This window comes from Channa argus, chromosome 15 (assembly GCF_033026475.1).
Source record: "Channa argus isolate prfri chromosome 15, Channa argus male v1.0, whole genome shotgun sequence".
NCBI classification, from domain to species: Eukaryota; Metazoa; Chordata; class Actinopteri; order Anabantiformes; family Channidae; genus Channa; species Channa argus.
The window spans coordinates 21,003,367-21,016,255 of NC_090211.1; the positions used below are offsets into that span (position 1 = coordinate 21,003,367).

At 42.2% G+C, this 12,889-nt stretch overlaps 1 protein-coding gene across 7 annotated transcripts in view; it reads left to right on the plus strand.

The window, feature by feature from the left end:
* The window catches only part of LOC137099382 (myosin-10), a 59,718-nt gene that overhangs the window by 37,599 nt on the left and 9,230 nt on the right, over nucleotides 1-12,889 (plus strand). For 5 of the 7 annotated variants that reach the window (XM_067476136.1, XM_067476140.1, XM_067476138.1 and 2 more), the window contains 19 exons: nucleotides 334-432; nucleotides 1,869-2,012; nucleotides 2,128-2,223; nucleotides 2,495-2,613; nucleotides 4,001-4,153; nucleotides 4,249-4,422; nucleotides 4,512-4,685; nucleotides 7,029-7,143; nucleotides 7,761-7,823; nucleotides 9,440-9,633; nucleotides 9,750-9,871; nucleotides 10,347-10,416; nucleotides 10,861-11,021; nucleotides 11,162-11,270; nucleotides 11,402-11,533; nucleotides 11,645-11,851; nucleotides 11,984-12,121; nucleotides 12,282-12,405; nucleotides 12,494-12,665. In XM_067476136.1, the coding sequence (XP_067332237.1) occupies nucleotides 334-432; nucleotides 1,869-2,012; nucleotides 2,128-2,223; nucleotides 2,495-2,613; nucleotides 4,001-4,153; nucleotides 4,249-4,422; nucleotides 4,512-4,685; nucleotides 7,029-7,143; nucleotides 7,761-7,823; nucleotides 9,440-9,633; nucleotides 9,750-9,871; nucleotides 10,347-10,416; nucleotides 10,861-11,021; nucleotides 11,162-11,270; nucleotides 11,402-11,533; nucleotides 11,645-11,851; nucleotides 11,984-12,121; nucleotides 12,282-12,405; nucleotides 12,494-12,665 (2,566 nt within the window). The remainder of the gene's footprint in view (nucleotides 1-333; nucleotides 433-1,868; nucleotides 2,013-2,127; nucleotides 2,224-2,494; nucleotides 2,614-4,000; nucleotides 4,154-4,248; nucleotides 4,423-4,511; nucleotides 4,686-7,028; nucleotides 7,144-7,760; nucleotides 7,824-9,439; nucleotides 9,634-9,749; nucleotides 9,872-10,346; nucleotides 10,417-10,860; nucleotides 11,022-11,161; nucleotides 11,271-11,401; nucleotides 11,534-11,644; nucleotides 11,852-11,983; nucleotides 12,122-12,281; nucleotides 12,406-12,493; nucleotides 12,666-12,889) is intronic. The other 2 variants (XM_067476141.1, XM_067476142.1) reach the window with 1 other exon arrangement.

The following is a 12,889-nucleotide window of genomic DNA, read 5'->3' on the forward strand; positions in this document are numbered from 1 at the left end:
AGGCAGCACAACAAATTCAGCTAAAGTAAAGGACAAGCAGTTAGTTTAGAAGTCGGAGCAGTGGCTTCGACTCACTGTGGCTGAACCACAAAAATGCCAGTCCTCATCTGTAAATTCCACTAAACTGCCAAACACTTTGGCCAAAGTATTGTGTGTTTTTACTCAACCGTCTCACTGCTCGTATAAAATAATAACATATAAGCCTCCTTGTAGAAATGTATTATTCGATTACAATTCCATTTGATTCCACTGTGCGAACTTCTCATCTCAGCCATTTTGCAGTACATCACCTGTGACAGATTCACTTCTTAAGTCCTTAACGTTTGCTCCCAGACCTTCTGGAGAAGTCGAGGGCCATCAGACAGGCCAAAGAAGAGAGAACCTTCCACATTTTCTACCGGCTGCTGGCGGGGGCTGGAGAGCATCTGCGAAGTGAGTGTCTGACGGCTGCTATAGGACCAAATGTGTTAGACGAAGACAGCAAGCTTCCCCACTTTGTGCTCGTGGCTTCAGGCGAGGAGCAAAGTTAAACAAAGCTGGTCTGAATTAGCACCGGAGGAACAAATCGTTCCCTCCTGTTGACTCCTAATTTAGCTTGTTAGTGCATTGTTTCATGGTGATGTTTAGACATTAGTGAATGAAACAAGTCGCCCAACGTCTTTACTGGGGATTCGTGTGAACTGTAACCTGAGCATTTCCCACAGAGGGTTGACGAACACAGTACAATTCAAGTAAAAGTGCAGGTACTTGCCAGTAGTAGTAGTAATAATAATACCCCACTACAAGTGGAGGTGCCACTACTCCTGTTGACAGAGTACGGTAACTATATGCTCTTAAAAGTACTTTGAAGTGTAAAAGTACCGAATCCACTAAGAACACAATGTATTTTAAACAGTTGAAGTATAAGTCTAGTTCAAACTTGTCTGACAACCTAAGTAAGGGGAACATTATGGCAAATAAAACATTGAGTAAAGTAAAAAAACTAGGAATAAATAGCAGTATTACTATAGAGTCTTGGTGTCGAAAAGTAAAGGTGAAGCTGATTGAAGCCAGTAAATGTACTGACAGCGACTTCATGCTTCCAAAAACATTTATTGGTTGACTTTTTTTTACTGACAATCTAAATCTGCAAACCATAACTAGTAAATAAAGCTGTCAAATAAATATGGTGCAGTGAAGAGTCTGAACTGAACCCTCTGAACTGTAGTAGAGTAAAACAGAAAGACTCGTGACCGTTATCGAAAAATTGTATTAAATTACACTGCTCGAGTAAATGTACACTTACCACCTCTGGCATTTTCTCACCGTCAGGAATTTAAGTTACATTAGGGACCAACATCACATGCGTTGGGCCAGAACAAAATCCCCGAAATATGAAGGTTTATTGAACTTTCCATTTAAATAACATCTGAAATGAACATTTTTGTCTATTTATTCATTTGACAGATAATATATACAAGGAGTTCAAATATAAAATCAAACACAAACATACAAACATTAATTAACAATATACAAGTACAGTACAAGATTTTTATCGTAAAAGAACGTAGTATTTCAGCGAGAATGAAAGGACAGATGTTCAAGACGGTGGTGAGACCAGACAGGTTGTTCGGCTTAGAGACAGTGGCACTGAAGAAAAGACAGGAGGCAGAGCTGGAGGTAGCAGAGCTGAAGATGTTGAGGTTCTCTTTGGGAGGGACGAGGATGGACAGGATCAGGAATGAGGACATCAGAGGGACAGCTCATGTTAGATGTGTTGGAGATAAAGTCAGAGAGGACAGATTGAGGTGGTTTGGACACTGGTTTGATGAATTAGAAGTCATTCTTCTTTAGTAGGCTTTTAAAAATGATTTGCTTTCCTACTACAGCGGACCTGCTCCTCGAAGGCTTCAACAACTACCGCTTCCTGTCAAATGGTAACATTCCCATCCCTGGTCAGCAGGACAAGGAGAATTTCCAGGAGACAATGGAGGCCATGCACATCATGAGCTTCTCCCATGAAGAGATTGTCTGTGAGCAGCAGTTATCGTCTTATCCAGCTTTTCTTTTAATTACCACAAACATCTCTTCTTCTCTCGCTCGTTTCTGCCCCTGGAGATGAGTCAAGTATTGCTTTTTCCTTTTCAGGCATGTTAAAGGTAGTTTCTGCAGTTCTGCAGTTTGGAAACATTGTCTTCAAGAAAGAGAGGAACACGGATCAGGCTTCTATGCCGGAGAACACAGGTAAACGTCCATCGTCAAAGTAAAAGAGAAAAAACGTGCTTTGATACACGATACAAGCATCAGACTGTGGCTTGTGTCGGCTCCTGCAGTTTAGACTGTTTTAACTCTTTAATTTAAGCCATTAAAGCTACTGCTCCCATTCTTGAAATCTGGGGTCTTCATTCCTGCCTTAATATGCATTTGGGTTTAGCTGCTTACTGTATTGTTAAAACGCAGCTTTCAGTCTGAGGCATCATTCAGTCAAATGCTTCCTGTTCTCTCGCTCTTCCAGCGGCACAGAAGCTCTGCCACCTGCTTGGGATGAACGTCATGGAGTTCACGAGAGCCATCCTTACCCCAAGGATCAAAGTGGGACGAGACTATGTGCAGAAAGCTCAGACCAAAGAACAGGTAAGGATCCATTTTACATTATGTTTAATTCCAGCTGCTACAGTTAAGCCCCAAATTATTTGTCAATTCTAAGCTCTCCAGCCCAAAAACAACATGGACAGAAAATGTCAGGAAGCCGTCAGCCATCCACAATTTCTTGTGGAATTACAACCTAAACAAACATTTTTAACAGCACAAAAAATGCAAAGCCTCTATTTGTAATCAGAATCAGAAATGTTTTATTAATCCCAAAGGAGAAATTGCTAGAATGGTAAATGGTAAATGTTCTGCACTTATTTAGTGCTTTTCTACCTATTGGCTCTCAAAGAGCTTTACACTGCTTCTTATTCAAACACACACACACACTCACACACACTGATGGGGGAGCTGCTATGCAGCTGGCCAACACTCACCGGGAGCAACTAAGTTGGGGTTCAGTGTCTTGTTCGAGGACACTTGTGAGCGGAGGAGCTGGGGATTGAACTGCGAGATGCTGGATGACTGCTCTACCTACAGTAGACGGCCTCCAGGTTGGAAGTCCTGCTTGCTGGGACCCTTTTCTTGAGTTCCACCCAGACATTGAGAACCCTCAGTGGGACTGATATCAGGACGTCGACTAGGCGATTCCAAAACCCTCACATCATTGTCTGGCAACCACTTCTCCACCACTTTGGCCATGTGTTTTGGGTCGTTGTCCTGTTGATAAGTCCAACTGTCCCCCAAGTCCAGCTTGTCAGCTGACTGCTTGACGTTTTCTTTGATAATCTTTGGATGCTGCTCTTTTTTCATGTTTGGAGAGTTTTCACAGTGTTAAGCGTTTTGTATTTCTTGACAATACTTGAAACTGGCACTTTAAATTGCTTGGCGTTTTTTTTTTTTTTTTTTTTTTCGATCCTTTTCATTCTTTTTGGACATCAATAATCCTTGTTCACCAGTCCTCACTGTCCTGTGGGTTTTTTGGTATGACTGCTTCTCTGTTGATTCCAAAATGGCTGACGTTTCAACTTATACAGGGCTGAAAAATTCATGAAACATGCTATTTTAATACGTCTGAGTGAGAAAACATAGTTTGTTGTAAGTTTTCATGGTTTTCACGATTACAAGGGAGGAAATGAATAAATTTGAATGTAGTAATTTTTTTGTTATCACATCCTGAAAGGTGCCATGTGTTGGGTGAACAGCTACTGTATAATTAGACAGTTTAAAAACACCCTAAAATTGACAGGGATATGAATAATTTTGTGGCTGTACAGTGTATTTGCGGTTTGATACCTCACTGTTTTAGGCCACCTCACATTTGTAAACCCTTTTGAAGCATCTTGTTAATGGTTTGTCCTCCAAACTAAAACCTAATCTTGCCTTTCGTGGACCCTCTCACTGCTCCTGTGCTCCTTCGTTTTTCCCTCAGGCCGACTTTGCTGTTGAAGCCTTGGCCAAGGCAACGTATGAGCGGCTGTTCCGCTGGCTGGTCCATCGCATCAACAAGGCCCTGGACAGGACTAAACGCCAGGGAGCCTCGTTCATTGGCATCCTGGACATAGCTGGCTTCGAGATCTTTGAGGTGACTGTTTGTGGTGCCCCCCCCCCCCCCCAAGAAAAATATATATATATCTTTGTATTGTATTTGTTACTGACATGCTTTGTGCTTCCTTTTAGTTGAACTCCTTTGAGCAGCTATGTATCAACTACACCAACGAGAAGCTGCAGCAGCTCTTCAACCACACCATGTTCATCCTGGAGCAGGAGGAATACCAGAGGGAGGGCATCGAGTGGAGCTTCATCGACTTTGGCCTCGACCTGCAGCCCTGCATCGACCTCATCGAGAGGCCGGTCTGTATCACTTGTCTGTTTATGGGTGTGTGTGTGTGTGTGTATCGGTGTACAGGAATATTTGCATTTATTGAACGTTGTCCTTCCAGACGAACCCCCCGGGTATTCTCGCTCTGCTGGACGAGGAGTGCTGGTTTCCCAAGGCCACTGACAAGACCTTTGTAGACAAGGTGCTGCAGGAGCAGGGCACACACACCAAGTTTCAGAAGCCACGTCAGCTCAAGGACAAAGCTGACTTCTGCATTATTCACTACGCAGGGAGGGTACGTATTTCTGAACGTGAGACGGTGTCGGGGGAATGGTAGCTGTTGGGACTTATTACTTTCGCATGCTACTGCTCTTAGAAGAAAATATTTTACAACAAAAAAATGCAAAATGTACTTTTAAAACCATTATTCATGTCCCTTTTATAGCCTCAGATTGATGTGTTTCTGGCCTGTTTTATAGCCTCAGACTTTGCTCCTCCAGTGGGGCAGTTAACCAGGCCATTGCCTGAAAACAATAGCCCAGTTGTTGTACTGATTCTGTAGGAAACCCACATCTGGTTCACATTGGTGTGAGACGGAGTCTTTGGTGCCTGGTGGTTACATAATGGAAGTTTTCAACTTTCACCTCTGTGTGACGGTCCAACATGTGCCATAGCAACACGACACTTCACTACTTTCCAGAGAGGGAGCCTGTCAGTCGTAGCATGAAAGCTGATATCAGCCCTAAAGTGATTGTTTAATTAGCTTTACCTGTCTCAATTTCCTTCTCTTGCACTTGTGTAGAAGAAAACACTGTGAAAAGCATCAGTCCTGGACCTGAGCCCTGTCATGACAAACAAGTATAAACCTCAGATTCAGACAGATAATAAGCATCCAATATTCCAAACCGGAGCCAGGAATGAATTTGAACGTCATCAAATAAATTCTGCATGACCAAGTGATATTGAAGAAGACATTAAGGACAAACAGTGAGTTTGCTTTTCCAGGATTCTGATGAATCCCACATGGAGAGCTTACATACCTCATCTCAGGTTGCTGAGATAACATGTTTCCCATACAGGACTCTTCACAGTATGTTCGATATTAATATACACAAGCATAAGTCGGAATCATGTTACAGAGACTAATCTCATCAAATAAAAACTGACAGGTATTAGTGCAGCTAGTAAAAACGCTGTATAAACCCTAGTGCAGGTACCGGATGGTTGATGTGGAACCCAACAAGCACCGTCACCATTTTAGAAAACTAGGGAACGGCGTTTGGAAAACCACCGTACTACTCGGAATTTCAACATGATCAGTACTAGTACTTAGGAAAACTAAAACTATGAAGTCAGTGGCCCTTTGCTGTAGGAAGAAGCATAGGCAGAAAATTAGAAGACGGCCTCATGTCAATTGTAGCTTTGTAGTATGGTGTGAAGTTACTGGCAAGTGAAGACGTCATGTGACTTTGCAGTGTGACTCTTCATCATATTTTCTCCGTATCACATACAGGTTGGTGTGACAGTTTTTTTCCTCCCTTTATTTTGAAATGGTAGAAACATTTTTCATCAGCATAATATTCATTGCACGGTTAGGTAGTGGGTAAATGGGTTGCCAGTTCAAAATAAAAGGAAGCAGACTTTGGAATAGATCACATCCCATGAAGAAGTTTTCAGTTCACATAAGCCTCCTCATTGGTTCTTGCCAGGTGTGCATGTAATTTGTTTAGTGCAAGAAGTCAAATCCTGGACAATCCCCCCATTTTAAATGAATCCGTTCATTATCTGTGAAGCTGTAAGAGTCGTAAATGTGATAAAGGTTTGATTTATTAAAGCTGAAATTGTCCACTGTAACAAAACATAAAATTGTTCTGGCCTTAGTTTCTATGGCAACACCACGTGTTCTCACTGGTGAGTCAGCAGTTACATCCTGCATAGGCGTTCTCCCAGAAACTTCTCCATAATGGTCCAAATACTTATCTCTTAACAAGCTCGGTGTCATTAAGTGTCAGCGCCACATCTCCTGACAACTCCTAACTGCTTATGACACCACTGAGCTCCTCTACGCTCCGGTGGAGAAATAAGTGATTTCATAAGTCGGGAATGGTGATAAACTACTGGTCTTAAAAGTGGCACCAAAAATGTGTCACAGAGAAATTGTGGCCAGCTAGGACTGTTTTCCTACTCTGAGACACGCAGGTCCAGATCTAACGGTCACATAGGACGTGCTGCACACTCAGCAGCAGCACTGATTATTTTTACAGGTTTAACTTACAACAGCAAAGAAAGTAAAGAGTGTATGAATGAAAAGGGACAATGTTGTTCTGCTTTTTCACTATTTTCCACATTATAACAGAGGTGTGTGATCAGTGTTGACCTTACAGCTGGGTGCAAAAGTTTGCATCCCCTTAATTAGAAATGGCAAAAGTAAGTCATTATTTATGATTTTTTTTTTTTAGATCAATGTTAAGCTAGGACAAATTGTCCTTCATCATCAGTAGTAACAAAAAATGGTCAAGGACTGAAAATTATATTGGTGCAAAAGTTTAATGAATTAAAAAAAAATACCATTTGATATTTTCTGGGGAGAGAACATTTGCAGCGTACAGAGGAATTACTGTACTGCTTGTTTCCTCAGGTGGACTATAAAGCTGATGAATGGCTCATGAAGAACATGGATCCTCTGAATGACAACGTGGCCACGCTGCTGCACCAGTCAACCGACAAGTTTGTGGCTGAGCTCTGGAAAGATGGTGAGTCTTTAAACAGTTTTATCAGCTGTATGAGATTGAATCACTCCAGAAGGATGTTACACAGTATGGGGGGGGAGGGGTTGGGGTTGGGTTGGGGGGGTTCCATAACAATTGTAACTCAATGAATGTTGCATTTGATGAAAAGAAGAATTGCTTCATTGATTCTATTCAATTTACTTAATAACTTAATACATGTGCGTCAGTTTCTCTAATGTGCGATGGGAGCAAAAGCAGGAGGTCGGGTAAACAGCCAGGACACCTCATTGTCTGATCCTCCATTTTCACCCCCAGCAGATGCACCATCGATGTTGCAGTCGGATGGAAACCGTGACCTAATGATTATTATTTCGATGTAAAATTCGTTGTTTTGTGGAATTGCAGGCTGGTCAAACAGATGTTACCAAACAACGACCAGCTATGATGAGCTAACACCTGCTTTAACTGTAACAAGGCTTTAATAATACGCACGTACTGTACGTCAGTCCTCTTTTTAACAGCTACTCACGGCTTGTGGAAGTTTGTATGGTGGTTGCAGACGGTGTATATGCGTGTTTGCTTCCTCTTTTTCCCTCTCACTCTCCTGTCTTCTTCCTCTATGTGTGTCTCTGTTGCTGTAGACATTCAGACGTTTCAAAGAGCCTCTTTCTATGACAATGTGTCTGGGCTCCATGAAGCTCCAGGTGAATGATAGTAACACTTGTGTTCCACTGGTCCCTTCCTGTCATGGCTGCACTGTGCATCGCTCTACATGCGCCACTCCGGCTTTGCATGGCTGTATGTTTATCATATTTCAATCTGCTAATAATAATAACAAATTCATTCATTTATGCTTTTAACCTTCTGCCATTCAAAGTGTTCCAACAATAGGGAATGATTATGCAAAATCTTCTATTTGTAATATAATATTTTATAGGTCTTATCTTAGTCTGTATTTACAAACCCAATTCCCAAAAAGTTCGAAGAAATGTTAAAATGTTTCAGTTTCAACATCTGTTACGTTGTTCATGTTCTATTGTGAACAAAATATGGTTTGATGAGATCTGCAAATCATTGCATTCTGTTTTTTTTGTTTAGTTTTTTTTACTTTTTACACATCGTGCCAACTCTTTTGGAACTGGGGTTGTAAATATAGATATGTATTGTAGCTTTGATTTATCGGTGCTATGACGACGTAGCAGGTAAAACTCCAATTTAATTCCTTTTAGTTGGAGTTGGTTAGTTTTAATTACATTCTGTGACAGTAGTGTTCTACTGTTGAGATTTAGCTGGAGTGATGCCGCACAGCACTGCAGCTGTAAATACTGCTGACATGGCTTAATAGTTTTCACCTCATGTTATGTCATGTGAAGATGTTTATTTTGCTTGTGCACTGCCTTTATGACTCGGGTGACATCAGAGCAACAGCACAATTAGCCTCAATTTGTTACAGTTCTTTCAGATTTAATCCAGTGGTTGATATTGAAAGGTTCGTTTTATGGCCTTGGCTGTAAAAAGAACTTTACTGCTATTTGGGGCCAATCGTGTAGATCTTACTTTTAGACTAAAAGTCTGTTGAGCAGTGGGATGATGGAGAGAACTCAGCTGTCTGTGTTTGCGAAATGTTGCCCCCCCCCCCTTATGTTCCCTACAGTCCAACAGCTGATGGTCTCTGGTCACAGCTGTTGTGACCCCTCAGTATGTCTGTATATTTTATCACAACAAAAACAAACCCTCCCAACTTTTAGCAGTTAAATTTCCTGGTTATATTCTCTTTTAATGTAAACACTTAAATGATGCTTTACTGATTTTGAACTTGCTTCTTATGGTTCTACTTGGAGTAGTACATGTAAATGAATGTCATTAAACTTCCCTCTAAATTCCCTATTGTAAAAAAAACTTCTCTACTTCTAGCTGAAAAATGCCTCCAGATGACATCACTTGGAGGAACCTTCAGTTCAGATTATGTTGTGTTGTTGCTCACACTGTGGAGTTTTTAGTCATGGTCAACCTGCTTTCCAGGGCTCCCCCAGAGGACATTATATGAACTCCTAATGATGAAAAACTCCTTTGGGTGATGTCATCTGGAGGAGTTTTTCAGCTAGAAGCACAGAAGTCAGAGGGAGGTTTCAAAGCATTAATGCACATTTACACCCTAAATTAAAGGAGAAAGCAAGTTGCAAATGGGTGAAGTTGCCCTTTAAAAGTCAATTCATTGCTTTTTCTTGTTTCTACACTCATATGACTACAACAGCACTTTGGTTCTCAAACATCTACAGTATGTTTCCCTCCATTATCCTTGTATTTCCTTTTTCATCAGTCGACCGGATTGTGGGTCTGGACCAGGTTGCTGGCATGAACGAAACGGCTTTTGGTGCCGCCTACAAGACCAAGAAGGGCATGTTCCGTACCGTGGGGCAGCTCTACAAGGAGCAGCTCTCCAAGCTGATGGCCACACTGAGGAACACCAACCCCAACTTTGTTCGTTGCATCATCCCCAACCACGAAAAAAGGGTGAGCCTCAAGACTGTCATGTCTACCCTGAGTACCAGCTGGACTAGACTGAGAACTGTTCCACTAAAGTTCAGATTTGTCGAAGACTTCTTATTCTCCTTCTCTTTTTCACCTAGGCTGGTAAACTTGACCCCCACCTGGTTCTGGACCAGCTGAGGTGTAACGGTGTACTGGAGGGGATCCGTATCTGCAGACAGGGTTTCCCCAACCGTATAGTTTTTCAGGAGTTCAGGCAGAGGTGATGTCATTTAGAGTGAATTTAACATAAAACCTAATATATGTTTAGCTGAACATCATTTTGAACATTATTGATTGAACATTGATCGTTTTTACAGAAATGTGTAAAACATTGATTCCACTTCGTATGACCTGATAAATGGCTCTAATAAACTAAGCAGTAAGTATGCTGCTGCAGAGCAGTGAAGTTGGACCGGTTGCCATGGCAACAGGTTCAGTCGGGCAATATGGATCATCCATTCCCTGACAGCCAACTTTCTGAGCTCCTTCATTTGTATCTTAACGCCTTTCCAGGCCAGATATGACATAATCCCCAGCTGGGGTCTCCTACCAGCTGGCCATGTCGAATAGACCTCCAGTGAGGAGCTCCCAGGGGGCGTCTTGATGAGATGCTCAAACCCCCTCAACTGGCTCCTTTCGTATTTATTCTAGAATATAAACCTCAATAACCTCCATGTCCGCTCTGCTGTATTCAGGTATGAGATCCTCACTCCTAACGCCATTCCCAAGGGTTTCATGGACGGCAAGCAGGCCTGCGAGAGGATGGTAAGGACTTGGACCTTTGTCTGTCCCACATTTGTAACAAAGGTCTTCATTTACCTTCCATGAATATGCAATGTCACGATCACAACAATTATTCAACTGATCCTCTGTGAGTTCTGCATGATCCTGCAATTTAAAACATAATGAAAACAGTCTCTTTAGAAAAGCTGTCACCAAATCAAATTTTAAGCCTCCTGAAAATAAAGGTCTGTACCATATTGGAGGGATTGATTTATTTTCCCATTGTCACAATTATAAGAAAAGTGCATGAAAAAATTTAAAACAAGTTTTAAGAAGAATGTTAATAAATCGAGAATTTTTAAATATCAAATAGGTTTTCGAAATGATTAAGACCTTGTTCTTCCACGTAATTCGTGCTAGATCGACAGGTACTAATCAGGGGTGTCTCAACGCCCTCTTGACACTATTACTGTCTCTTTTTAATAGATTCGAGCCCTGGAACTGGATGGCAACCTGTTCCGAATTGGTCAGAGTAAAATCTTCTTCAGAGCTGGAGTCTTGGCCCACCTAGAAGAAGAGAGGGACCTGAAGATTACGGACATCATCATTTACTTTCAGGCTGTGTGTCGGGGATACCTTGCACGCAAGTAAGTGTTTCCCCACTGCTGCTGCTGCATTTAAGCCTCCAATTTGCAGCAGATTAAGTTCTTTATAGTAGATCACACAGATCTTTTAGTGTTGTTTCGTTCAGTCTTGGTTCTCTTCTCCTGTTGTCATGATGCTTTAGAGCCTTTGCTAAGAAGCAGCAGCAGCTCAGTGCTCTGAAGGTTCTGCAGAGAAACTGTGCTGCTTACTTGAAACTGCGTCACTGGCAGTGGTGGAGACTCTTCACCAAGGTGTGTACATGTGCAAATATCAAATATGTGAACTGTCAAGGTTGTTTGTTCAGCAATCTGTTATTCAGCACTATTCCCTTTTTAAATGGTGTGAGATTATCATAGTATAATCTGTCAATCTGCATTTGCAGGTAAAGCCTCTGCTGCAGGTGACCAGGCAGGAGGAGGAGATGCAGGCTAAAGATGAGGAGCTGGTCAAAGTGAAGGAGAAGCAGACCAAGGTAGAGGGAGAGCTGATAGAGATGAAGAGGAATCACCAACAGGTCAGTTATCACAGCAGAATCCTAGAATAATAATACCATATATCATATACATGTGTATAATAAACAGATTGGTATGCAAAGTGGATTTGTCCTAATGTTATTGATGTGCAGCTAATGGAGGAGAAGAACATCCTAGCCGAGCAGCTGCAGGCAGAAACAGAGCTGTTTGCAGAAGCTGAGGAGATGAGAGCTCGCCTGGCTTCCAAAAAGCAGGAGTTGGAGGAGATCCTTCATGACCTGGAGTCCAGGTTGGAGGAAGAAGAGGAGAGAACCCAGGGCCTGCAGAACGAGAAGAAGAAGATGCAGTCCCATATCCAGGTGGGTTCACGTGATGTGCAATTATTAATGCAGCCTCTAAGTGCTATCTTTCCAATTTGGTTTAAAAAGATTCCTATTTCAAATGACTTGTCTGTTAACTGCGTTTGCTATTCTGATTAAATCTGTGTGTAGGACCTGGAAGAGCAGTTGGATGAGGAGGAGGGGGCCAGGCAGAAGCTGCAGCTAGAGAAAGTGACAGCTGAGGCCAAAATGAAGAAGTACGAAGAGGACATTTTGCTACTAGAGGACCAGAACTCCAAGTTCCAAAAGGTGAGAGAGAAGAAAAGGCTTTGAGTGTCTCCATTCAAGCTGAGAGGGTTTGAAAAGAAACAGTCTTTGTGTGTTCTTGCACAGTAGGACGTGGATAGATGTTAGCTGTGTGCTAATCTGCTTCATTTCCTTCCTTCCTTCCTTTCCTTCTCTACTTTAGGAAAAGAAGTTGATGGAGGACCGAATAAATGAGATGACCTCGATGCTAACTGAAGAAGAAGAAAAGGCCAAGAACCTGGGCAAGGTTAAGAACAAGCAGGAGATGATGATGGTCGACCTGGAGGGTAAAGGAGTTACCTTACATACGGAATGCAGGGAAAAGTACAGAGAGTTTTTAGAAGTAATTGTTGTATCCTCTCTTTTCTAATTCAGAGAGACTGAAGAAGGAGGAGAAAACTCGTCAAGAGCTGGAGAAGGCTAAGAGGAAGCTGGATGGGGAGACGTCCGACTTCCAGGACCAGATAACTGAGCTGCAGGCACAGATCGAGGAGCTAAAGGTTCAGCTGACCAAGAAGGAAGAGGAGCAGCAGGTGATGCAGACCAGGTAGAGGACACTGAAACCACCAGAGAGGCGGAGACAAAGCTGTTCAGTTCTAGTGGAATCAGCTCACCAACGCATAAAATTACATAACTTTATATTTGAGCCAAATGTGGGTTTTACAGTTGAGTCACTGAGATTCTGCTTCATAATGTGACTCAGTGTGAGGTAAGTGCTACATAGCTGCACACAGTGGTCCTCACACTTCATGCTGCAACAAACACACCATC